Source organism: Clupea harengus, chromosome 17, assembly GCF_900700415.2.
Source record: "Clupea harengus chromosome 17, Ch_v2.0.2, whole genome shotgun sequence".
NCBI classification, from domain to species: domain Eukaryota; kingdom Metazoa; phylum Chordata; class Actinopteri; order Clupeiformes; family Clupeidae; genus Clupea; species Clupea harengus.
In genome coordinates, this window is record NC_045168.1 from 22,184,435 (window position 1) to 22,209,031 (window position 24,597).

At 43.5% G+C, this 24,597-nt stretch overlaps 2 protein-coding genes across 3 annotated transcripts; one reads left to right on the plus strand and one right to left on the minus strand.

Moving 5' to 3' along the window:
• The first annotated feature begins 217 nt into the window (after positions 1-217).
• adgrg2a (adhesion G protein-coupled receptor G2a) lies at positions 218-10,660 on the plus strand. 2 transcript variants are annotated; one of them, XM_042710281.1, is made up of 20 exons: positions 218-259; positions 648-730; positions 889-929; positions 1,076-1,118; positions 1,237-1,271; positions 1,609-2,119; positions 2,267-3,588; positions 3,825-4,062; positions 4,826-4,982; positions 5,099-5,275; positions 5,543-5,665; positions 5,830-5,875; positions 6,062-6,168; positions 6,691-6,815; positions 7,119-7,390; positions 7,541-7,640; positions 7,754-8,037; positions 8,401-8,502; positions 8,746-8,895; positions 9,063-10,660. In XM_042710281.1, the coding sequence occupies exons 7-20, from the start codon at positions 2,619-2,621 to the stop codon at positions 9,164-9,166; spliced, it is 2,955 nt and encodes a 984-aa protein (XP_042566215.1). In that variant the 5' UTR covers positions 218-259; positions 648-730; positions 889-929; positions 1,076-1,118; positions 1,237-1,271; positions 1,609-2,119; positions 2,267-2,618; the 3' UTR covers positions 9,167-10,660. The 2 variants fall into 2 exon arrangements, with proteins under 2 accessions (XP_042566215.1, XP_031440106.1); XM_031584246.2 differs by lacking the exons at positions 218-259; positions 648-730; positions 889-929; positions 1,076-1,118; positions 1,237-1,271 and having other exon boundaries at positions 1,537-2,119.
• A 72-nt stretch (positions 10,661-10,732) lies between these two features.
• On the minus strand, positions 10,733-18,218 carry LOC105893746 (gamma-aminobutyric acid receptor subunit rho-3). Its single transcript, XM_031584247.2, has 9 exons — positions 17,860-18,218; positions 15,946-16,058; positions 14,560-14,627; positions 13,916-14,139; positions 13,053-13,135; positions 12,478-12,615; positions 12,088-12,240; positions 11,444-11,637; positions 10,733-11,111 (listed from the first exon to the last, which is right to left on the minus strand). Exons 1-9 carry the CDS (start codon positions 18,000-18,002, stop codon positions 10,812-10,814), a joined length of 1,416 nt encoding a protein of 471 aa, XP_031440107.1. The 5' UTR covers positions 18,003-18,218; the 3' UTR covers positions 10,733-10,811.
• Between the last annotated feature and the right edge of the window lie 6,379 nt (positions 18,219-24,597).

The window sequence follows — 24,597 nt, forward strand, 5'->3', positions numbered from 1 at the left end:
ATATACTTTGAAAGCTGAAAGTACATTGTTTGTGTAATGTTTGCGCAGCGGTGCATACATATGCAACCACACCAACTGCTCCATATATCAAACAGTCATTGACTGACTGTCACTGTGAAATATGACGCCGAAAAAAGGCCTTGTTAAATTAAACGCTCAGTGTTCTTCAAATTGTTGCCTTTTGACAAGATGTGTTTGTTTGTTTGTTTTTTTACAGTGGAAGACCAGTGTGACTGTGAAGCCTTTTGCAATGATGGGTGTAAGTACCCCAGTTAGACATTACACCTCAGTTGGGTATCCACAAGGAACAAATATGGATGCTTGCTCACTGCCACACTGTCGTTTTTCCTGAGAGATCTTTCAACTACTGCAGCAGCGCTACAGACTGCCAATGTTTTGTAGTCATGCCTTCATTAATGACAGGCAACCTACACTGCTGAGCTGTCATGAAAGAAGTGTCCTCGTGTAGCTTACCTGAATACATCATAAGAGCTGTTATGTCAAGGCATGCGCATCAGCTGTACATAGGGTTAGAGATCGTGTGTGGTTGTTAGGGTATGTGTGTCCTGAAGTGTGACTTTCAGTTTCCCCCGTGACTGAATGGCGAGTGCACATGTACGGGAGGTAAACCCTGGTCTTTATTTCAGCCTCTGATTCAGATGCGTATTATTATGCCCTACGTCTGAACATCACAAGTCCCACCATAAAGCTGACAGACATCCAGGACATGGTGAGCATTTGAAGTGTCCAAATAAGATGTGTTTAAATCAGATTTGTGTGTGTGTGTGTGTGTGTGTGTGTGTGTGTGTGTGTGTGTGTGTGTGTGTGTGTGTGTGTGTGTGTGTGTGTGTGTGTGTATGCTCTAATTTCTGTCCTTTTCCTCCTCAGATCTTCAAAAACAGTTCAGACTGTGATTATGACACAGAGCAGTAAGCACAGTCTCCAGTCTACCTCCTCTCCATCCTTAGTATGCATATATCACTCTGTTCATGCACTGGTCAAACATATGGCCATATATTACAGTCTTCTCTCTCTCTCTCTCTCTCTCTCTCTCTCTCTCTCTCTCTCTCTTCAGGGCTGTCTGTGATAACATTACTCAGGCATTCAGTCACTTTCGGGTAAATATGAATTGCTGTGTTTGGTGCTCTTGCTCTGCCTTTAGTGCTTGGCAGTTGTACGTGGTGTGGTGGTGCTCTGGTGTGTGTGTGATTCTCATCTCACTGTGCGTTTCTGCAGGAGATACATTTGGAATGCCATGGAACTGAAACACGGTAAAATTGTGTGTGTGTGTGTGTGTGTGTGTGTGTGTGTGTGTGTGTGTGTGTGTGTGTGTGTGTGTGTTGTGTGTGTGTGTGTGTGTGTGTGTAGAAGTACATTAATCAATATTTCACACAATGAAATGCAGCATAAGAAATAATTTAGCCCACAGTGTGTGTGTGTGTGTGTGTGTGTGTGTGTGTGTGTGTGTGTGTGTGTGTGTGTGTGTGTGTGTGTGTGTGTGTGTGTGTGTGTGTGTGTGTGTGTGTGTGTGTGTGTGTGTGTGTGTGTGTGTGTCTGAGTGCATCCACACCAAATTAACCCTCTCCTCTCCTACTGTGTGTGTGTCAGCCTTCACAGCTGTATGGTTGCTCTGATGCTGGACGAGCAGCTGTGTGTGTGTGTGGTCAGCCGAGTGATGGCGTACCGGCTGCACCGGAGTGAAGGGGTCTTTTACGATGGCCTGCTCACACGAATGGGTGAGTCACATGAGTGCACTTCCCCAGTGTCTGAAGACAAAAAAAAAAAGAATTATAATCCATTCACACTCTGTCAGATATTATATTTTGTATGAGGTTTTGATTGATATTACAACATTACAAGATCTTTTTACCACTGATCTTTTTACCACTGACTGTGGAATTACTTGGACAAAAAAAGATCCAGCCCATGTACACTATAGATTTCCACAGAATTTCATTAAAATATGCCATTTACCATGTTTGTTTTTTCACCCATGCAGCCATATGTGGTCGACCCAGTTCAAGCGGCGTGAGGCTGCTGGACTCTAACCTCACCTGGTTCTCCTCCCCCTTCAGTGCTCTGGCTTCTGTGGTGCTATAAACAGCAGTCCTCTAAGATGGTGAGTGGAGCTGAGAAACACGATAGAAGTAAAAGCACTGTAAATTACTTTGACATAAACGTAATACATACAGAATGAAAGATACAGGTATGGTTTTGTTAATTACTTCTTTCGATTGTTTTGGTTTGGTTTGTTTGTTTTTAAAAGCAAAAAGGATGAGACCAAGGCTGTGCTTCTCAGTGAGAGCTGTCAGGAACCACCATGGTCAAGAAACTATAGCAACCCAGTGCAGTCGCAACCTACCACTAACCCAACAGACTTCAGTACATCATCAGTGCCGATAACCACAGGCACACCACATACCCCTACACAACGTATTACTTCGCCGGCTTCCCTAAACATTTCACACAATAACATCACAGCAGTGTGGCAGAACACCACACAATTTAACACCACAACAGAGTTACCACGCACCTCACACAACACCACATCAGCACAGAATATCACAGAATTTAATACCACAGCATTACAGCAAAATCACACCCAGTTTTACACCACCATGCTCCCACTGAATTCCACGCAATTTAACACCACAGATGTTCCTCAGGACATTATACAATTTACTACTTCAACACAAAACAGCACCCTGTTTAACTCCACAACAGTATGGTGGAACGAAACACTCTTTAACACCACGACACCCCCATTAAAAACCATTAACTCTACAACAACAACAACATGGAACAGTACAGAGTTCAACACAACACCACTTCAACTGAACACAACACAAATGTATACAACAATAAATGAATCCCTACAAAATGTAACGCACATCAACACAACTGCTTTCCCCGCTACTGCTAAGCAATCTGACACCACTGGCATTCCAAAGAACTCATCAGACTTCACCACAGCAGTTGTATCGCCAACTTCATCACCTAATATCACCGACACAACACCACTTCAACTGAACACAACACAAATGTATACAACAATAAATGAATCCCTACAAAATGTAACGCACATCAACACAAATGCTTGGCCCGCTAATGCTACGCAATCTGCCACCACTCACACTCCTCTGAACTCATCAGACTTCACCACAGCAGTTGTATCACCAACTTCCTCACCTAATATCACCACTTCAAGCCCTCAGCTGAATACAACAGAGTTGTTTACAGCTCCCTCATCATATCTTAATACGACCTGGGACTATAACGCAACAGCCTTTCCACTTACTACAGCGTCAGCCTCTCAAAACACAAGTTCTTTACCAGTGGAAGTTAATACTAATACTGGAACAAATGGCTCCCTGACAAGCAACTACACAACAGGCCACGTGCTGAACCAGACAGTTGCCCCGGCAACAACATCTGAGCAGAAACTAACATCACAGTATAACAACACAGTTGTTCCAGACAGGACCGCCACCCTTACGACCACAACCACCACCACAACAACACAGTCTACAGCTCGGCCTCCTGATCCAGTGGAGCCATCTTTGACTACCATCGCTACAATCCCTACAGGTAATGGAAAAGAAGGGAGTCTATCCATCTCAGTTCATGTCACAGTAAAGGATTGTTTCCAGATAATCTCACAGAGAATATGGAATAGTATGGTATGGCAATAACTCCAGCTTACTCTGCAAAAGACCAGAAGTTCGGATGGGAACTGGCCAACATGAGTAAATTCACTAAATGTGTCATTCTTTAATTATATACCGTGATTGAGCCGAGCACTCACCTTTCAGAACACATTACAGAAACCACAACCACAACCATGACTACAACATCAAGCCCTGGTGAACAGGCCGACCAGCTGCTGGACCAGACCAAGGACGTGTCGGCGCTGAACTCGTCCCAGGTGGCAGATGTGGTGAACCAGCTGGAGAAGCTCCTCTCCAGCCCGAACGTGAGCCTGGAGGTGGGCCGTGCCATGGTGTCCGTCATCAGCAACCTGCTCAACGCTTCAGCCAGCTCCCTGGGCTCCTCTTCAAAAAGGTACGACGAGGTTTGCATGTTTCCTATGCCATATTCCTGTATTCTTATGCTTGGCCCCATAGAGGAAGCCTTGCCGGTTTTCTCAGTCGCTTTGGTTGATTTCTCAGATCAGAATTGAAATTCTGAAAACTACTTGTTCAACCTCCACATCATCACACCACATCACAGTCACTTGTGCAGATCAGAAAAACATTTCTCATTCTTTTGAACAAATTATAAAGGCTTTGGCACATTTCTGCAAATGATTGTGTGCAATTGTCTGCTGTTTCTTACATTATCATGTTGAATAGTCTTACACCCAAAAACATCTAGGCATTAGATCATTACATAAGTCGTTACATGCAAAAGTATTGAACCAGTTGTCATAATCTGTCAAGCATAGTTTATACATATTTCTATTTGACTTTTTCAGTAAATGTCTCCTGAATCAGGTGAATCTTCACTTATGTGTGACACTGATGTGTTACACTGAAGCCTTAGATCAACCAATGATCAACCAGTTCTCTAAAAGAGCTCAAGGGTGCATCTCATGAACCCACAATTGGCAAACATACGTATATAGACAGAGCACAACATAGTGGTACCGTTTCTTCAAGACTTTTTTGATTGATTAGCCACAAAAATGATTCTTTAAAATGTGTAAATTATTCACATATTCCTGTAAATACCCATCATGATTTGATTTGTCTGTGGGCCAATCAAAGCATGACTATCTGTTTTGTCTCTTGGCCAAATAAAGCATTTTCATTTGTTTTGTCTCTAGGTTAATCAAAGCTGTCGATACTCTGGCTCTGAAGCTGATTGTCGAGCAGGGCAATCAGACAATCGTAGCCGACTCACTCGTGTTATCCGTGAATGAAATAGATGGAAACATTTTCAATGGGGGGTCCTTTTCCGTCGCAATCAACCCAAACCAACAGGTAGAGTGTTGTATCAATCCTGACTGACAAACAATTGTAGCACACCATCAATGGAATCAGATCTCACCAGCACGTCATTTGTTTTATCTGCCATTCATCTGAAAATGTCACACCAGAGGTCCCAAGCATCCATCAGGAGAAGAAGAAGATCGGAGAGGGAATCCACCCTGGCTGAGGGAGACTTGGCTATGATCACGCTGCCCTCCACCCTGACAGAGAACCTCAGCCCCCAGCAGCTGAAGGAGGTATCCCGGGTCCAGTTCAACTTTTACTCCAAGACCACATTATTTCAGGTACCTGTTGTCTGCTCTCCCTTTCCTTCTCCCTGTCTCTTTCTTCCCCTCATCTCTCAGATCATTCTTACATTTCTCTCTTCTCCTTTTTTATCTGTTTGGGCTATTTGCCCCCTTCACTATCTATCTGTCTTTTTCTCTCTATCTGGCTCTCCTCTCTCTCCTTCTCTCTCTCTCTCTCTCTCTCTCTCTCTCTCTCTCTCTTGCTCTCCCTGTTCTTCTGTTTACAGTTCCATGTTGTATGCCAGTCATTTGTTGTTTTTATAGGATGGATCCCTAGACCAGCGTAGGCTCAATAGCCGTGTTCTGAGCGGAAGCATGTCCAACTTGTCCATCAGCAACCTCACAGAAGGCGTGGAGATTATTCTTAAGAATGACAATCCAATCCCGGTATGTTGCTCTCGGCACACAAAGTTATCCTTCCCCAGTGCATGTGTGTGTGTGTGTGTGTGTGTGTGTCTGTGTGTGTCTGTGTGCGTGTGTGTCTGTGTGTTTGTATGTGTGTGTGTTCAATGTGTCTAATCTTAATACCAATGATGTCTTTTCTTCCTCAGGAAAATGGCACAGCTGTCTGCGTGTTCTGGGACTTGGGCAAAAATGGTGATCTTTTTTTCCTTCCTTTCCTTCTTTTAAGATTTCTATCAACTTTCATTTTAGGCCGATATCTCCCTCACGAAATCATATATATATATATTCCTATGATGTCCTATGATGTCTTACTATACTATTCCTATGATATACTCAAGTGCTCATGACTGTATCACTGCCTCACCCTGCCTTTCCTAGGAGGCGCGGGAGGCTGGAGCTCAGAGGGGTGTTTTGTGAAGAACACAACCACCGCAAGCGAGACCATTTGCAGCTGCAATCATCTCACCAGCTTTGCTGTCCTGCTGGTGCGGTCACTAATCCCCTTCAGATTCTACTGTCCACTAACCTCTGAGATTAGGAAAAACTGGGTGAAAACAAAGTAAAATAGCCAGCAATAAAATAATCATAATGTTCCTTTGCACAGTGAGCGACTCCTTTCTAAAAGTGTGTGATAGAGAAAATCTGATGCTTTGATGCTGGTTAAGTAACATTAATAAAATCATGCTCAACATCAACAAACTATTACAACAAAACATTTATGACATGAGTTAATACTGTTTATTGTCTCCTTCGAAAAACGGACATTTCCAGAATAAGTGTTATTAGTTACTGGACATAAGTGGGGGACTGTAAGTCTTATAAAATAAATATAGTAATTATAAGGGTGTTTTCCACTCATTTCCTGTTTTTTTTTTTATTTCCTGCCGGCTTACTGTAAGTGCTGAAAGCATCATTTCACAGCACTAACATGCCCACAAGAACTATGCCTTGATATTGTTGTGATATTTTGGGGTGATATTATCCTCATAGTGTTTTCATGCTCTCAGGATGTCTCAAGAGAAGGTATCACAGACCGCCAGCAGGCCACGGTCCTGTCCTTCATCACCTACATCGGCTGTGGCATCTCAGCAATTTTCCTATCCATCACCCTCCTCACTTACATATCCTTTGAGTAAGTCATATATGGGTCTGGCTCGGGCTCGGGTTTCGGTTTGGTTTAGTTTGGGTGTTTGTACCCTTCAACCATAGGTAACGTGGATCTGGTTGAATGTTTTCTCCAGTAGTTTATAGACTACATTTGTCCTTACATACATTCATAGGAAGTGTATGTAACCTTGTATTTAGGCTGTGCTGCCATTCAAGTGGAAATGTACTGTACTGAACTGAAACAGAACTGAACAGAACACGTACCCAGTTATTACAGTAAGTCAGAGAATGAATGCATCATTCCAACCGCACTGTGTGTTCCCTGAAGGAAAATCCGCAGAGACATCCCCTCCAAGATCCTCATCCAGCTGTGCCTGGCCCTGCTGATGCTGAACCTGGTCTTCCTGCTGGACTCGTGGCTGGCGCTGTACCCGGACGCCGTGGGCCTGTGCATCTCCACGGCCTTCTTCCTGCACTACTTCCTGCTGGCCTCCTTCACCTGGATGGCCCTGGAGGCCCTGCACATGTACCTGGCCATCGTCAAGGTCTTCAACAGCTACGTGTCCAGATACATGCTCAAGTTCTCCCTCATGGGCTGGGGTGAGTGGACTAAGAGCAGTTTCATTTGTTTCTTTTAGTGTCTTCTTTCTTCTGTTATCCTAGTATTGCACCGGTTATTCTCTGAAATGCCCCCTCATGGGTTAAATGCCCTAAGAAGGCATCTGTTTGATTTGATGTGTTGTATTCCAGGCATTCCTCTTCCTGTTGTAATCATCGTGATATCAGTGGATACAAATAATTATGGCCTCATCACCTACGGAAAGTACACTGATGGGACTACAGACGATTTGTAAGTTTCCTTCTGGAAATTTTCTTTCTGTCTTTGATACATTTAGGTCAATCAGAGTTATTTTATACGTGGCTAAATGGCTGATTTTGAATACTTTATTCCCCTTATCCCAGCTGCTGGCTCAAGAATGATATTGCCTTCTACGTGGGCGTGGTGGCGTACTTCTGCCTGGTCTTTGTGCTGAACCTGGCCATGTTCATGGTGGTCATGGTGCAGCTGAAGCGGATCAAGCGGCAGAACCCCCACAACAACCAGCACCGCTCGAGCCTGCACGACCTGCGCAGCGTGGCCGGGCTCACCTTCCTGCTGGGCCTCACCTGGAGCTTCGCTTTCTTCGCCTGGGGGCCTGTCAAGCTGGCGTTCATGTACCTGTTCGCCATCTTCAACTCTCTGCAAGGTAGGCTCCCACGAAGCACTGTAGTATCAATAGTTGTACTAGCTATTCATACCAGTACTGGTAAATTGAGAATTAATCACCACATATTTTAGTTTTTCAATAACTGGAAAGTTTTTACTTTTTGTCGGAAGTTTCAATTTTGAGTTTCATTCATATCTAGGTTGGTAAAGGTGTATGAATCCTGAATGAGGCAATCTAAACTACTGAGTGGAATCTGCTGGATCAGTGTGGAAATAGACATTTTCTCTGAACTTAATTAAATCTTTAATTTCCTGTCTGTCAATTAAGCAAACCCTAAACGTTAGTCTTACAATTCTTTGTATGTCAATTTCATGATTTGGTCTCTGTGTCTGTCTCCCTAAGGTTTCTTCATATTTGTGTTCCACTGCGCTCTGAAGGATAATGTCCGCAGACAGTGGAGAATGTATCTGTGCTGTGGCAGACTACGGCTTGCTGAGAATTCAGGTACATCCCAACATACAAACACACACAGACATGATGATGATATTAGTGTTGAAAGGATGCTTCTTTAGACACCTAAATAGCTCATATATATTTTAGTTTTTGTGTAGCCTTCCTATGTGGGGCACTAAATACTTGCCAGTATCGGCAACACATAAACACACACACTCTCTCTCACACACACACACACACACACATATTGATGACACCAGCATCATGACATTTGGCTTCTACTTGCATATACAGATTGGAGCAACACGGCCACTAAGACTACTACTAAGAAGACATCCTTGGCCACAACCTCCTCTGTCCACTCCTCCATCTCAGCCCTGACCCACAGAGCCTCCAGGGACTCTTTTGTGACTGGAGATGTTCTAGAACATTCTAACGGCATCCGTGAGTAACCATATCAACCCTTTTCTTTCTTTCTTTCTTTGTGCCTTTATCCTCCTCCAAGGTTGCAGAGCACAAATAGTAGACATTTAATACAGTTTGATTGCTTATAAATGAACGGTACTATGATGTGTAACCAAGTGTGTATTTGTGTATGTGTGTCATGAAAGGTTCCCCATTGGAGGACAGTGTGATCACAGCTTTGGAGGACTCTCATGGTGATGTTGTTCTCAATGAGATCAGCCATCGCCAGAGTTCCACAAGACTGCAGTGACTGAAGTAGAAAGACACATGGGCCAACTTTCTCCTTGTGTTGACCCTGAGGCCCATCGCTAGTTAAACACTGTGTGTAAATCACTTTGAATTGAAGTGATACTAAAAGATACTCTTGGAGGAAAACTGAGTGACAGCAATGAGGACCTATTGTCAGCTGCAGAATCCTACAGGTTTGAATAATTGATAGGTCCCACGCAAATGTTCCTCGCTCACTGTGGACTGACGTTGAGAGAACACATGAGTTTCCATCAAATGCATTTCCCATTAGGCCCAAGGAACAGAATTATTGTCTTGACTTAACAGAAGCCTGAGTCCCGACCTTCAAATCCCTGTATAATTGTCCACTGATCCACTGGGGAGTAGTGACCGCTGCGTTCTGAAATGTTGGACCCAGGCCACAGCCAATGTTAGACAGGGGCTAAAGATGAAGATAACCTCTGGGTTTCCAAGCTGGCTGTGCTGAGGTATCAGTGTTGGAGCAGAACTAACAGATTAAAAGTGTCTCTGCTCTTGCCTTACATTTAGTTGTGCATTGTAAATAACCATTCGTAAGTTATTATAGATGTCTATAAGTCCATATAGCCCTTATTTGGGTTTTAGTGATTGTAGACTGATATGTGAAGATTAGAAAGCACACTAGTTTGTAATGATTGTTTTTTTAAGTTGTTTCTTGTTGTTGTTGTTGTTTTTTTTATGAAGAGCTTGGTTGTGAAGAAACTGTTATTCAAGTGGTATCCAACTCATTCCAAAGACCAAAGGCCCTTCAGAATGTCTTATTTTTTTAAAAGGCCTTTTCTTTTGGAAGTTCTATGTATGGTACTTCTCACCAATGATTTCCTATCAGCAAGGTTTAAATTAAGCTCTTGTTTCCACATGCTATATCTTTAGACAATGTTCTTCCATATGTTGAAAATGCCATACATGGTAATAACTTTAAACAGCACTTTACAGGCGATTAGCATCCAGCAGCTTTGGTTAGTAGGTATCATCTGAGCCAGCTATCCTTTGATTAAGACAGATACATGCTGTTTTGCAAACTAAGGTTTCCTTCATCTGAGATGACAATGCTAATAGCATATGTTGTCATTTAATGAATGTCTCAACTACCTTTTTGTTCCAATGTACCATGTATAGAATATGAAAGAACATACAGTACATTAATGATGTTGTCAGTCTTATATTCTGTTAGATTATCAAAGATTACGTTTTTACTCTGAGCTTTTCTGTTTCTGTTTTTCACAGTCAAATTTTGCTAAATTTAGATGTTAATAAATAAAAAAAAACAGGAAATAGTGATGGAAAAGGGAAAACACCCTTTTTATTACTATATTTCACGTTTCAGAGTGGTGGCGATACACCCTTTAACAAAGTACAGAAAAAGATGACTGATGAGATTTAGATTGAACTTGTTAACCAACTTTCAAGCAGCAGTCTGTGTAAGTATGAGTGTGAATACATGCTGAACAATAATACAATATTTTTAAACCCTGAATTTCATTGGGTATTGTGTATTTCTATTTGTGAGTGTGTGTGTGTGTGTGTGTGTGTGTGTGTGTGTGTGTGTGTGTGTGTGTGTGTGTGTGTGTCTGTGCTCCTCTTCAACCCATCCTCTCGGAAAATGGGATTCCTGCAGACACTTGTGTTCATGAATAGACACTCCAGTAAATGATGTTGAACAGCAGGTAGGCAAGAGGGAAGCCTATCCTGGAGTACGAGTCTATCATGTAGCTGTTGCTAATGACCAAGTCAATGTAGTCCCGGACTGGGCGTCTCTTCCACAGGCGTGTTCCCACCATGGGGGCAGGGTCTGCGGCCGGGTCTGAGGGGAAGTTCGGAGGGTCCACAGCCATGGTGGGCATCGATGAGAAGTCAGTGAGCTCGATGTCGGCCTCGTGGTAGTAGCCATCGAAAGCCATGGTTTGGGTGGCATCAAAGGATGGTGGCTACAAGGACAAGAAGCAGCATACTGTTTCACAAACAGGGATTGAATTAGTCCCAGAGTACTTGAACCATGATATATCTATGAGGTTCAGAGAGAGAGAGAGAGAGAGAGAGAGAGAGAGAGAGAGAGAGAGAGAGTCATGGGTGAAATAAACTTATATAAGGAAAAATATGGTAGTACATTTACTTTCATTATCAGTACAGTCATAGTATGTAATCAGTTTGTCTACACACCTCATTTCTTAAAATCAACTTATTTGATTTGATATTATTTATGTATTAATCATTTATTCATTAACCCCTTGACCCCTGCCTGTGGTGCAGTTTCAGTGACCTTTCCCTCCTTGCGTCGTTTCATCTCATTTAAGGTCGTCAGGTAGTTGACGGCTGCGTACTCGATGACGGACAGGAACACAAACAGGAAACTAGCCCACAGGTAGATGTCCACCGCTTTGACATAGGACACCTGAGGCATGGAGGCCGACACGCCCGTGATGATGGTGGACATGGTCAACACTGTAGTAATTCCTGAATGGTTATGAGAAAAGTACTTGTGTAGTATAGTATTGTAGTGTAGCAGTATGTAGTGTAGTATACTCTAATTGACGTGCTGAAAGATTTACTTAACTCCTGAGCACTTCATACTCGGCCCAAATAATTAAGAGAGATGGTTTATTTACAGGAAGAGGAAGGATCGGGTCTGACAAGGTATCTGGCCTGTATGCTGGACGGTGCCACAATGATGGCGCTAGAAATCCCTATGAACCCATATTACATGGTGCAATGAGAGGGAGGGAGAGAGGAAATTATGGGGCAAGGGATGGTGTGTGTGTGTGGGTGTGTGTGTGGGTGTGTGTTTGTGTGTATGAGTGAGTGTGTGGTGTGTGTGTGCGTGTGTGTGTGGGTGTGTGTTTGTGTGTATGTGTGAGTGTGTGTGTGTGTGCGTGTGCTCGTGCGCATGCGCATGCACATTCGTACCAAGTGATACCCGGGCCGGCACGGCTCTCCTGTCGATCCAGAACGACACCCATGAAAGCAGCACCATGAGCATTGTGGGAAAATATGTCTGCAGCATGAAGAAGAAAAAGTGCCTCCTCAAAATGAAGTTTATGAACAGCCGGTTATAGCAGCCTGAGAGAGAGAGAGAGACAGAGACAGAGAGAGACAGAGAGACAGAGAAAGAGAGAGAGAGAGAGAGAGCTTATTATTTCCATTTTTTGTCCTTGCATGCAAATTCAACAACCACAGGGAAACTAACTAAACAGTGAGTAGCATACCATGCCACAAAGAACAGAACAGTGAAACAGCCTGCCAAGACACACCCTGTGACTGTAATATTTACTTCTGGCAGGAAGTACTGCACAGTACCTGTGCTGCTGTAGTAGGCCAGGCCGCTAGCAGGGTGAAACTCCTCGATGAAAAACTGCGCGAGCACAATCTCGTCTGTCCTCAGGGAGTCATTGCCATTCTTCCAGTACAGCATGAGGTCCTTCTCATTGTAGGCATCTTCAGGAGAGGAGGGGAGACAAGAGGCCATTCAGGACAGATAGAGGCTTTTGGATGCTTTCCAAGGTATATATCCTTTAAATGGTACACGTAGTATCTATAAATGTTCTTTCTCGTTAGGGAGAAAGATTGTGTCTAAACATTCTACTCACTATAAAATAACTACACATAGATAATAAGTCATGTCCACATAGATAATAACTCATCTTATCAACCTGTCTTTTTGAACATCTCATCCTCTCTAATTTCCCTTAATTGTATCAATAGAGGGAAGAACAAAAGTTATTTTATCCATTCTATCTATCCTCTCATCCACTCTATCCATCCTCTCATTCATTTGATCTGTTATGCAGGGCTCCTCATCAGGTTTTTGGAGCACATCTGAGCAGAAACACATAAAACAACACACAGTGTGTTGAGCCAAGATTCCCACTCACAGCTCTCCAGCTCCAGAGAGCAGCTCTGTGTGTCTAAAGGGAAGCTGCTGAAGTCCATGGGGCACTGAGCCGTCACCGTAATCCTACAACAGACAGACAGACGGCACTCATGAGTTACACCGTAATCCTACAACAGACAGACAGACGGCACTCATGAGTTACAGTACTGAGCCGTCACCGTAATCCTACAACAGACAGACAGCCGGCACTCATGAGTTACACCGTAATCCTACAACCGACAGACAGACAGCACTCATGAGTTACACCGTAATCCTACAACAGACAGACAGACGGCACTCATGAGTTACAGTACTGAGCCGTCACCGTAATCCTACAACAGACAGACAGACGGCACTCATGAGTTACAGTACTGAGCCGTCACCGTAATCCTACAACAGACAGACAGACAGCACTCATGAGTTACAGTACTGAGCCGTCACCGTAATCCTACAACAGACAGACAGACAGCACTCATGAGTTACAGTACTGAGCCGTCACCGTAATCCTACAACAGACAGACAGACGGCACTCATGAGTTACAGTACCTGAGTCTGTAACCCTGGCAACCTCACATACAGTAGAGCATGTTGAAACATGTAGAGAACACCCGCCTTGTGATTAGGATGATGGAGCACATTGGACTGTTCTGCCTGTGTTATTGTATGTAAGCCCCCATTATTTGTGTACAACATGTCATTTCATAGTTTTGCTAGAATAGAATAGAATACAATAGAAAGCCTTTATTGTCATTGTAAAGCTTTGCATACAATGAAATTCGGAGCGCTGCTCCTATAGGTTACAAACAGTATTAAACACAGAGACAGATATGACCGACAGACACAGACACAAACGCACGCAGTCACCTCACGCTGTAGAGGATGTTCCCGTCAGGCCAAACTCTCAGCATGATGTTCTCCATGGTGGTGTCGTGAATGAAGGAGCGCTTGGAGTGGACGAAGAACACGTCCGGCACCCAGATCTTCTTGACCAGCCGTGCGTCAAACGTGCGACTCATGTTATTCCCGGAGGGGAAGGACAGCCTCTCATCCTGCCAGTAGTGTCTCAGGTACAGGGTCATGGTGAAGTCCTGTGAAAGCACAGACCATTGCTGTCCTTAAACATCAGGGATAGGACTGAAGACCATCCTTATATACTCCATGCAAGTAACAAGTCCCTATACTCCATGCCGTAACATGCCGTTACATGCAGTAACATTCCGTTTCCTATCAACTAGTGTAGATCTTGGAAATAGGGCTGGTGAGGACAATTCGATTTTGACTTAATCTGCACCTTCTTATCACAAACAAAAAATAACAACATTAATATGATAAAGCGTTGCAAGTTTAGCAAATCTAGAGCCTGGAGACGCCTTATGATGAGTGGAAAAAATCTAAATCAATTTTTACTAGGCATCTGTATTGCTACCTCTATCTAAAAAAAAAACCGTTTATTTATAAACCAAAGATTTGGGTAACAGAAAGGAATCAGGAAGTAAGTGTTACCGTACCATGTTGACCTCAGAGATGCTGTCTATACTCTCCACTTGGACATCTATGCCAACAGGAATGGCTGCTCCTACAAGTCAAAACAACACATTTTAAAATTATATTAAAATGTCATGATTTTAATCCCCACATACGCCAGCCTCCAGACAGTGTGCTGTAGTTTACCACTGAAGAAATGTGTATACTAAATATACATTGTTATAAATATCAATATATGTGTGTATAAATATATAAATAATGTGTATATAAATAAATGCACATATATATATATATATTGTAAAAATGTGTTGGGGTCAGGACACAGAGTACTGAGGGAAACACATCCTGTCGACTGATCTTCGGATGTCAGCCCACCAGGACCCCACAAATTACTGCCCTGCCTCACCATCCTCCTCCTCACATGGATATCCTGTCCAGGATCCCCCCACAGTAGCCAACAAAACCACGTTGACAGTAAACTAACAGCCAACACACATCTTAAAACTCTCATCATCCTACACGATCAATCGCTCTGAGGTTTTTTAGCCACCAACACATAACATGTTTGTGTGTATAAGACTCTTACGTCAGTCCTGCATCAGGTTTGTGGGAGGTTTAAACAGACAGGGTGTGGATATGTATGGATAAGGCATAGTTGAGGTCCTGGTTTGAGGTTTATGGGGTAGTGGTGAGTAGTAGTAGTAGTAGTAGTAGTAGTAGTAGTAGTAGTACTAGCAGCACCAGCAGCAGTAGTAGTAGTAGTAGTAATAGTAGTAGTAGTAGTAGCAATAGTAAAAGGAGTAGTAGTAATAGCAATAGCAGTAGTATTGTCAGTGTGTAAATATTAATGTATGTGTGTGTGAGCGCGTGTGTGCTCATGTGCATGTACGTGTATGTATTTGACTATACGTGTGTTAGGAAGTTTGTGGTTTTCACACATAAGTGTCAAAAACCGGGAGACTGGCTGAATTCATCTCCTTATGAACTGCAATGTTTCTTGCTCGCTCATCTGTTTTATCAGATCTGGATGATAATCCAGATTACCACATTCTAAAGAACATCTGTGGCTCTGGCCATTGACTGCTCTATGTTAATCTGGGTCAGATCTAATTTTAGGCAATCTGGCACGGGCTCCCAGCTCTTGTGACCTACTCCCTAGCGACATCGGTGTGGAACAACACTACTGATCGCTTAAATGGTGCTAATTATTTGCCTGATCCCACAGCCAAGCAGCAGACCCTAACCCTTTTAGTAACTTTACAGACGAACAACAGACATTAAACGTTTCCGTGACCCTACTGCCAAACAGCACAGCATATCCCAGTACGGCTAAATCCGTGAAACATGCATTTGGAGTTAATCTCATTCATAGAGAGGTGATGTGATATTGGTAGGTTGGGTGAGCTCACCTCCGATGCCGGGCCGCATGGCAAAGTCATGGTCCTCTATTCTCAGGAGTTGCTCCGTTTTAATCATCAGAGTCTTGGTGCTGTCCTGCTTCTTGATCCTGTGGTCTATTCGGCTAGAGATTAGGAGGTGGAAAAGGGGTCAGAATTTAATTCCGAAGTGACACACAAAACAAAAACAAAACAAAAAAACACGTGTACGAGTACACATCCTGCATGAACTCTTTTCGTCCCTTTGGAAAGACATTTTAATGGACTCTTTTCGTCCCTTTGGAAAGACATTTTAATGCAGTTGAATCACGGCCCTGTGAGGCAAATGGCAGGTCTGCGTCATTTAAAAAACACAATTATGTATATTTTTTAAAACAAACATAAAATATTACTGAAAGAAATATCAACCTTTACTACTTTATATCAATAAAAAAAAGACACAATCTTATTTTGAAGCAAGTTTCACATCTGCAAACAGTGAAAAAGAGAGAGGGTTCAGATCGTACAGATTAACCACTTTAGAATTAGACTGCTTTTATTTAACTCTTACAAAACACTACTCTGGTTAGCATTTGGACATCTCTTTTGCTCTCTCTCTCTCTCTCACACACACACCACACACACACACACACACACACACACACACACACACACACACACACACACACACACTGCCACTCTTTCTCTCTGCAGTGCCCCAAGAGTGGAATCCAGCCGTTCAGCCAGAAACACTGGAGAGAGACATACTGTATGTAGAGGCTAGTATTGGCTACAGGATGTTTCCTTGTACTCCCTCTTTCCACATACTTTGCTATATTTCATTCTAGTGTCTTAAGCTCAACACATTTCCATGAGAGGCTATTCCAGGAGGCTCTAAAGGAGGTTCACTTAATGTTATTGCCATACCAGCCTCTACATGAAACCACAGAACTTTGACAGTTTACATTTCTATTCATGATTTAAAAAAAACAAACCAACAGCAGCAGTCTGTGGTCCTGATTGTGACTAACTGGAGCTCCTCTACCCCAGGACAAATAAACTGATCTTACAGTGCCAACGGTACAACAACAAACAGGACGGGTCGTGCAGCAGGGCTAACTGGGCCGATAGGGAGGAGGTGATGAGGCGTAATGAGGGCCTGAATACAGAGACCCTCCCTCAGGCACTGTCTGGCTCTCTCTGACTCCTTCTGCTCAATGGTGAAAAGCAAACATGCCATTCACTAAACATCCAGTTGTGTTGTCTTCTATGTGAAAGGTTAAAACCTGTTAGTGCAGCGGCTCGGTGAAGAAATGCGCCAAGTTGAGTAGGCAGATTGCATGTTATGGAGCTGAATCGCATCGAAACACAGAGCTCAGACCATGTTGATACTCCATTAGCTATGCATGTCATGAAATCATCTGCAGTGGTCATAACAAGACACCGAAAACAGCAGCCTATAACCCTGTACTTAAAATCTTCCCAAATTTGCTTATCGACTCTATTCACACTACAGCAGTTACCAGACACCTAATCTCCCTGATAAAATGACACAGGCAATTTCACCGTCTGAGCAGCCGGTCTTACAAACACATTGTCCCCTCATCATCATGTGAATGTAAACACACTCACGAGACTGTCTAATGACAGACCTGTAAACCTGACAACCTCACAGTGACGCACACGAAGCCACAGCATATGTCAGAAGTCAACATGTGAGTGACACAGATGACAATAAGAATGACACGTACAACAAGTGAAGTCTCAACCAGACAAAGCAAAATATAAAACATTCAAAAGCTTTGAAAAATGAGACCATACAAAAAGTGATGCTACAAATTCAAATAGTAAGTTGCTTTGAATAAACACATCAGCCAAATGATTAAATGTAAATGTACAAATAGTTCCGTCTTGTGCAAAACAAAGTGTTCTGTCGCGGTTCCTCACCCTTCATATTTGATCTTGCTCTGCCTCTCCAGGTGCACCACCTCCTTGTTGCGTCTGCGGCTGGGGTAGCGGTTGTTGAGCAGGGTGACCGGCCACAGGCAGGCCAGGCACAGGAGCCTGAGAGCCAGCAGCACCAGCCTCATGGCCCGGGGTCACAGTTACCCTCCAGAGAACCGGGGCTGGATTACCAGCGTCTCCCTAAGGGATCGCCCATCGTATCCAGCGAGGAGTCTCGGATGCCTGCCTCTCAGATGTATGTCCCAGCCATGGTCTGATCTCCGCTCTCCGCTCTCCGCTCTCTCTCTCTGTCTCTCTGTCTCTCTCTGTCTCTTTCCGTCTCTCTGTCTCTCTCCGCTCTCTCTCTCTGTCTCTCTCTGTCTATCTCTGTCTCTCTCTCTCTCTCTCTCTCTCTCTACTAGCTCTGGTCTCCTGTGCTTTAAGCTTTTGCGCTGGCAGTGATTATGCTCTCCAGGCCCTGGTCACAGTGGCAGGTCAATGCGTTTCAGTGTCCCTCCACACGTACGTTCCGTCCTCTGCCGTGTCCTTGTTAGCTCGAACGCAATGCAGTGCATAAGCTCTCTCTATGCATCCTCCCGTACATCAGCTTGTGTCCATCTGTGCGTTTGTTTCGGTGTGTGTGCTCCAGGTGTGTAGATGTGTGAGTCTTTGTATTTGAGTGTGTGTGTGTGTGTGTCAGTGTTTTTGCAGGCTTTTCCCTCACACTGGCTTGGCGCTTCTTCAACCTCCCCTGATAAAAATCAATATGAATCCATTCTTACAGTGATAAAGCAATGACTTTTTAATTCCTGTGAAATCCTCTTATCTGCAGCCACTGAAATCTTTTGGTAACCCACCAGAGACTAGGGTGGTCCCTAATCAGGATTTCCGCATAAAAGAAAATAAATATTGCCGCTACAATAGTGGAGCTTACAGAGATACCATAAAGTACATTATGTCCCCCACCCAATACACAGATGTGCAGAGAGAGAAAGATACACACACACGAGTGAGTGCACGCACACACACAAAATCTTTTTTTTTTTTGCATCATAAGGGGCTGTAACTCCGTAGTGTGAGCTTTTAAGTAAATAAAATACTTATCGTCATTAAACAACCATAAGCACTCACACACACACACACACACACATTAGAGAGAAAGGGGGTCATCTGAAATTCAACAAATCTCTGTGGATCTCTTTAATCCCAAGTGTCAGCCTGTGTTTGTACAGGCCTCGTTTCAAACATCAATCCCACATGAGTTTGATATCACTCCCGCTAATCTAGCTAATCTGACCTCTTTCCACACTCATCCACTGTGATGAGTGAGTGAGGCAGTGAGAGACTCAATCTCCAGACGCGTTGGTTTTACTGTGTCATTCTGACGGTGAGGTTATCTTGGAAGCATCTCTGTGTGTCGCCGTGAGATATGCTGAATCACACACTTAATCCTCTGAACCCACTGATATTCTAAGTGAGTGAGTGAGTGAGTGAGTGAATGAGTGAGTGAATGAGTGAATGAGTGAATGAGTGAGTGAATGAATGAGTGAGTGAATGAGTGAATGAATGAATGAGTGAGTGAGTGAGTGAGTGAGTGAGTGAGTGAATGAGTGAGTGAGTGAAAGAAAAAAGAATCAAAAAAGCAAACAATCAGTGAATTAACTAATCTAATGCATTGTTGGTTTTTCAGTATCTATTCTACACCATCACCATACACCAAAGAGTGTATTCCTCTATGGTGGATTACTCTGTAATTCCTATGGATTTGAAAACATGTGCACTAAAAGAGTTAGATTCAGATCCAGAGATGGCAGACGCGGTTTGTGATGAATGACATCATAGAGACGACAGCCATGTAATTAGTACCGCTATTAGATAAACCACAAACACGACCACACACGACCACACACACACACACACACACACACACACACACACACAAACATGACCATATATACACACACACACACACACACACACACACACACACACACACAGACACACACAAAAAAACACACACACACACACACACACACACACACACACAGACACATGTGGGTGTGGATGTATGCATAATTGTGTGTGTGTGTGTGCATGTGTGCATGTGTGTGTGTGTGTGTGTATGTCTGTGTGTGAGAGTGTGTGTGTGTATGTGTGTGTGTGTGTGTGTGCGTGTGTGTGTGTGTGTGTGTATGTGTGTGCGTGTGTGTGTGTGTGTGTCTGTTTGTTGGTGAGCACAAGTGAGCTTTTGAGAGTCACCCATACCAAGGCTTCCAGTGGCTCCGCCCGCCTGCCGTACAGAGTGGGGAGGTGTGTGAGAAGTGTAATTACCAGCCTGTCTCAATGCTGGGAGAGCTTCAGAAGAGATCACAGTGTGTGTGTGTTCATATCCTAAATAACCTGTCTATCCAGTCACAGCACTTCCAGGTCGAAGAAGGAGAAGTTCTGTGATCTGAACTCACACGTGAGCCGACACCTGGTTTCTCCTCCTCCTCCTCCTCTTCACTGGGAAAGACTGCACACAACAAACTTTTACAGCATTAACAACCAGCACACCATTTATCAACACCCAAGACACCTTAACACAGCAAGCAGACACACTTCTCTCTGTGTACGCTCTCTCACTCCCTCTGTCTACTATGAGCTGGATAAGACTTGGAATTGCTGGAGAGGTGAACAGTAAGTTTCGCATGGCAGTTTTTTTAAGTACTAATATTGGTAACGTGGTTTAGTGTGAGTACAGATTTTTTTTATGTTAATTTGATGCCAGCTGAGCTTTGTGTGAGTGAGATCATTTAAAATCACTTTTGGCAAGCAGTTGTAGTAGTTGTGTTTATTTGTTAGTGACCTAAAGTGTTATGACTTCACTATGTAGTATAGTACTATAGAATTTGTCAGGTAAGTCAGATGAAAGAAAATTTTGTTGAATATCTCCCACATCTTTCCAGTTTGTGGTTCTCACTAAGCATATTTCCTGATCTTAAAGATAAGGCAGAGGAAACTTGATATCTATTCATAACATGACTGATCATGTATTTTCAAGGCAAAACATTACATTGTATCCCTCTAAATTATACTAATATCGAAGATAGAGATGCATCATTAAACAATTATTTACACGTCATAAAAGTGTATAACATTATATTAGATATGTAGCATTTACAAGTAATGGAAGAGGCTTTTCAGTGAAGTCTTCTGATTGTTAATTTTGTCCTTGTAAATTGAATGCACCTACATACGTATAATAATTTCTGTTGATTGGATGCATCCTTTTTTCCTTTTCATGCCATGTACACCGTGTCTCCTAAAAGGACTTGGTCACTTTAACCAATGCATGTCTCTTGGAAGGAACGTGCTTCTAATTACCTGTAATGTAACGTCCCTTAATACAGCTAGTTGAGAAGAGTCTTTCTTGAGTTCCCGTAAAAGGACAGGAGCTACAGCATGGCTCCAGGAAGTATCTGGACTTTGGTGCTTTTGTGGACTATTACTCAAACGGAAGGAAAGACTCAAGGTGAGGATGGAATTTTTCCTACTTGACTGATCGAAACTGAGCACAGCGTGTGTCAGTCAGCATTTCAACATATAGAATAGCTTTCTTGTGACGCACATTGCTGTGAGAATTACATACCGTCATCAGTTCAGCTGTGATGTCTTCCAGAGTTCTTAGAGCTTGGAATAGATTAACTTTCAGACAGTAAATCGAGGGATTCTGGGTCGGTTGGCTAGAGGACCATGCAATAGTTCTACAAAGGTCGCCGTCAGCGGTGTAAGTGGATCCCGGGCTCTACAAATGAATTTCATGTGATCTGATTACTTTGAAGCTGAAAGAGAAGACCTAGCTCTAGATGGTTTCATGTGAGCGTGGAGGGTCACATAGAGGTCAAAACTGTGTGTGTGTGTGTGTGTGTACAGAGACTCTGACAGGCACAGCACTCCTGTGAATCCAGAATGACATAAGAACATGAGACAGAGTAAGAAAAACTCTTTTTAGACCAGAAAATGGCTCTCATTACACGCTCTGAAGTGTGTAAGTGTAGGCATAAGTGGTTGCCATTTATCTCAAGTGCCTGGGTGTAAGACAAATTGGGACGGCACACAAGAAATATTTTCATGTAAGACCATCCATGTTGTCGCTCCACCAAGGCAAGAAAGTAGGATGAAAATGAAAAAAACGATTTCTCATATGTAGTCAGTAAGGGATGTTAACTATACAATCAGTTGCATTTTAAACTAAACAGCACCCAACAGATAAGTTACAGAGAACCTTTGAGTTGTAGTTCAGATCTTTAGAAATCAGATGACATACCCATGGATTGGCTCAAGACCAGTTCAAACCAGTTAAAATCTCCATAGAAGGCCAGTCGGTGCCACCCATGGCTTATATGGAGAGAACAGTGAACCGTGACTTTAAAAGGGATCTTAACTATTTGTGCCAGAGGACATGGCTCCTGCATCTGTGAATGGACAGGCTTGCTCAGGGAGGTTTTGCTGTATGAAAACACACAAGAACCAACACGCTGCCTAGCCCTGGCATAAGATTACGTAAACAGTGTGCTGACAATCCTAAGAAGGAGTGGTCTGTGATGGATGGAATCGGACATGTCACGTGGGAAAAGAAGATTTCAACCTGAGCTGGGCAATGTTAGACATTTGATTTACCAGGAGGTATTAGATTTCCATTAGATTGTCTTGATAACTGATTGGAGACTTGGAGACTTTTCCTCACATGAATAAATCTCATATTGTCCTCTTGCAAAGCAAAACAACACTTTGTTTGACAGGACATTTGTTTGACTGTGGTCAAAACATGACACCATGTTATAATGAAAGAGGACCTATTAAGGTTTTCCAGTTTTCCCCTTACCTTTCTTTAGTGTGTTATATAGCTTTTTGTGTATGTAAATGAAGGGGCTGCAAAGTTACCAAAGTACACGGCGGAGGGAGTAACTCTTGCCCACAGAAAACACTTTTCTCAGCTGCCTTCAAAAGGCCTCATTGGATTCCAGCCATTTTCCATTGTTACAATGTGACACAATGTCCTAACACAATCCTTATAGCCTGCTTAGCTGACCAATCAGAGAACACTGGGTGATGAGCCATGTGATGATGGGGGGGGGGCTTCAAGATACAGGAGCTCTTACAGAGGGTTTCAGACAGAGGAAGAAGAGAGACGTACAGTATCAGAAAAATATGTTTTTGGAATATTGGAATGTTTTTGGAATATTAAAACATCTATATCTATTCTAGTAGACCCCAAATTGAAAATGAGCATAATAGGTCCTCTTAAATAGCTGTCATCCAAGCAAAACAACCAAAGTCAAACAAAAGAAACTACAGTGCAGAGCCTGTGGTGTGCCTGTGTCAAACTAACCAATCGTGTTTGCCCATTTCTCTTCTTTCTTTCTTCAGATATCCACATCACCTGTTTATTCGCTGAAGACTGCATCCTTCCCTGCTTCTTCACACCAGTGGGGGGTGAGGTGGTCCACTGGTATGGTCCTCGAAACAGCCTCCTCCTGAGCAGTGACCAAAATGATACACAGGACCGGAAGGTGGCCCTGTTCGAGGGGCAGGTTGCCCTTGGTAACGGCTCCCTCCTCCTCCAGCACTGCCAGCCCCAGGACCGGGGCAGGTACAGGTGTCACGTGACCGGCCAGCAGGAAGCACCAGAGACCACCGTCACTGTCAGAGTGGAGGGTAGGTTCTCATGATCAATCTGGAGGCCATAGTTATATGGTTGAGTTTTATCTCAAAGATCCTCAGCATCTTTGATCTACAGCCCTCTGATGAAGTTCACTGTCTGATCTGCCCTCAGCTCCCATGCGTTCGCTGACTCTGGAGACAACCAGGCTGAGCGGCTACGAGGAGGTGCTATGCTCCACACGTAACGTCTACCCTGTCCCGCACCTGTCCTGGTCAACGCTGCCGCCGACGATCAAAGATGCCCTGAGGCACACCACCCACAAGAGGGCGGCAAAGGGCCTTTATGCACTGGAGAGCAGGCTGAGGAAGCTGAGAGGAAGGTCCAGCTTAATTTACGTCTGCACTGTGAGTGCAGCCTATGGGGCCCAAACATGGAAGGCTTCTTTGAGTGAGACAGGTGTGTTTGTGACGTCCTAAATGAAGACACTAGAAAAACACCTGTGTCTGTTACAACACATGAGATGCTGAGGTCCTCTTCTGTTTGTTTTGAAGTATATTCTATGCAAAAGGTTATTCATGAAACTGCATTTCTACATGCACTCATTGTCGTGCTCACACACACACATATACTTTGGTGTAGTAAATATCACCATCTTTCTAATAACGTTTCTCTAAATGTTTCTTAAGTTATTTGGATGCATCAGCGCATATTTGATGCAGTCTTTGTGTATATTTTATAAAGGTTTGTGTTGATTCGTATATTCAGTATTGCAGGTGTTCTTCTTCGTCACAGATTGACTGACCTCTCAAAAATATGCGGGCTGATGTTATAGTCCTCATAGGTGCTCATGTTTATCCCTCTTGGTGTTGATGTTTCTGCTTTAGAGGTGAGCAGTACTGAGGGAGGTGACCTCACCCTCCCCTGCACAGCTCCCAGAGACCTGCGCAACTTCACCCTCACCTGGTCCTTCCTCCCTGCGGACCACCCCTTAGTCATCCTCACCTACAACAGCTCCACCCAGTGGACCGCCGAGGCCTGGAAAGGCCGAGCACAGCTGGGCGAGGCGACGGTGAAGTCTGGGAACGGTTCCCTGA

What these genes read in the sequence shown, in the direction of transcription:
- LOC105893746 (XM_031584247.2), bottom strand. Translation starts at nt 18,002, where the DNA reads ATGAGGCTGGTGCTGCTGGCTCTCAGGCTCCTGTGCCTGGCCTGCCTG. An exon ending in AACATCCTCTACAGCGTGAG is followed by an intron (nt 13,136 to 13,915) that starts GTGACTGCGTGC and finishes TGTCTGTTGTAG; the next exon opens with GATTACGGTGACGGCTCAGT. An exon ending in AACGACGCAAGGAGGGAAAG is followed by an intron (nt 11,112 to 11,443) that starts GTCACTGAAACT and finishes TTGTCCTTGTAG; the next exon opens with CCACCATCCTTTGATGCCAC.
- adgrg2a (XM_042710281.1), top strand. Translation starts at nt 2,619, where the DNA reads ATGCTCCCACTGAATTCCACGCAATTTAACACCACAGATGTTCCTCAG. An exon ending in GATGGGACTACAGACGATTT is followed by an intron (nt 7,641 to 7,753) that starts GTAAGTTTCCTT and finishes CCCTTATCCCAG; the next exon opens with CTGCTGGCTCAAGAATGATA. An exon ending in ACGGCTTGCTGAGAATTCAG is followed by an intron (nt 8,503 to 8,745) that starts GTACATCCCAAC and finishes TTGCATATACAG; the next exon opens with ATTGGAGCAACACGGCCACT.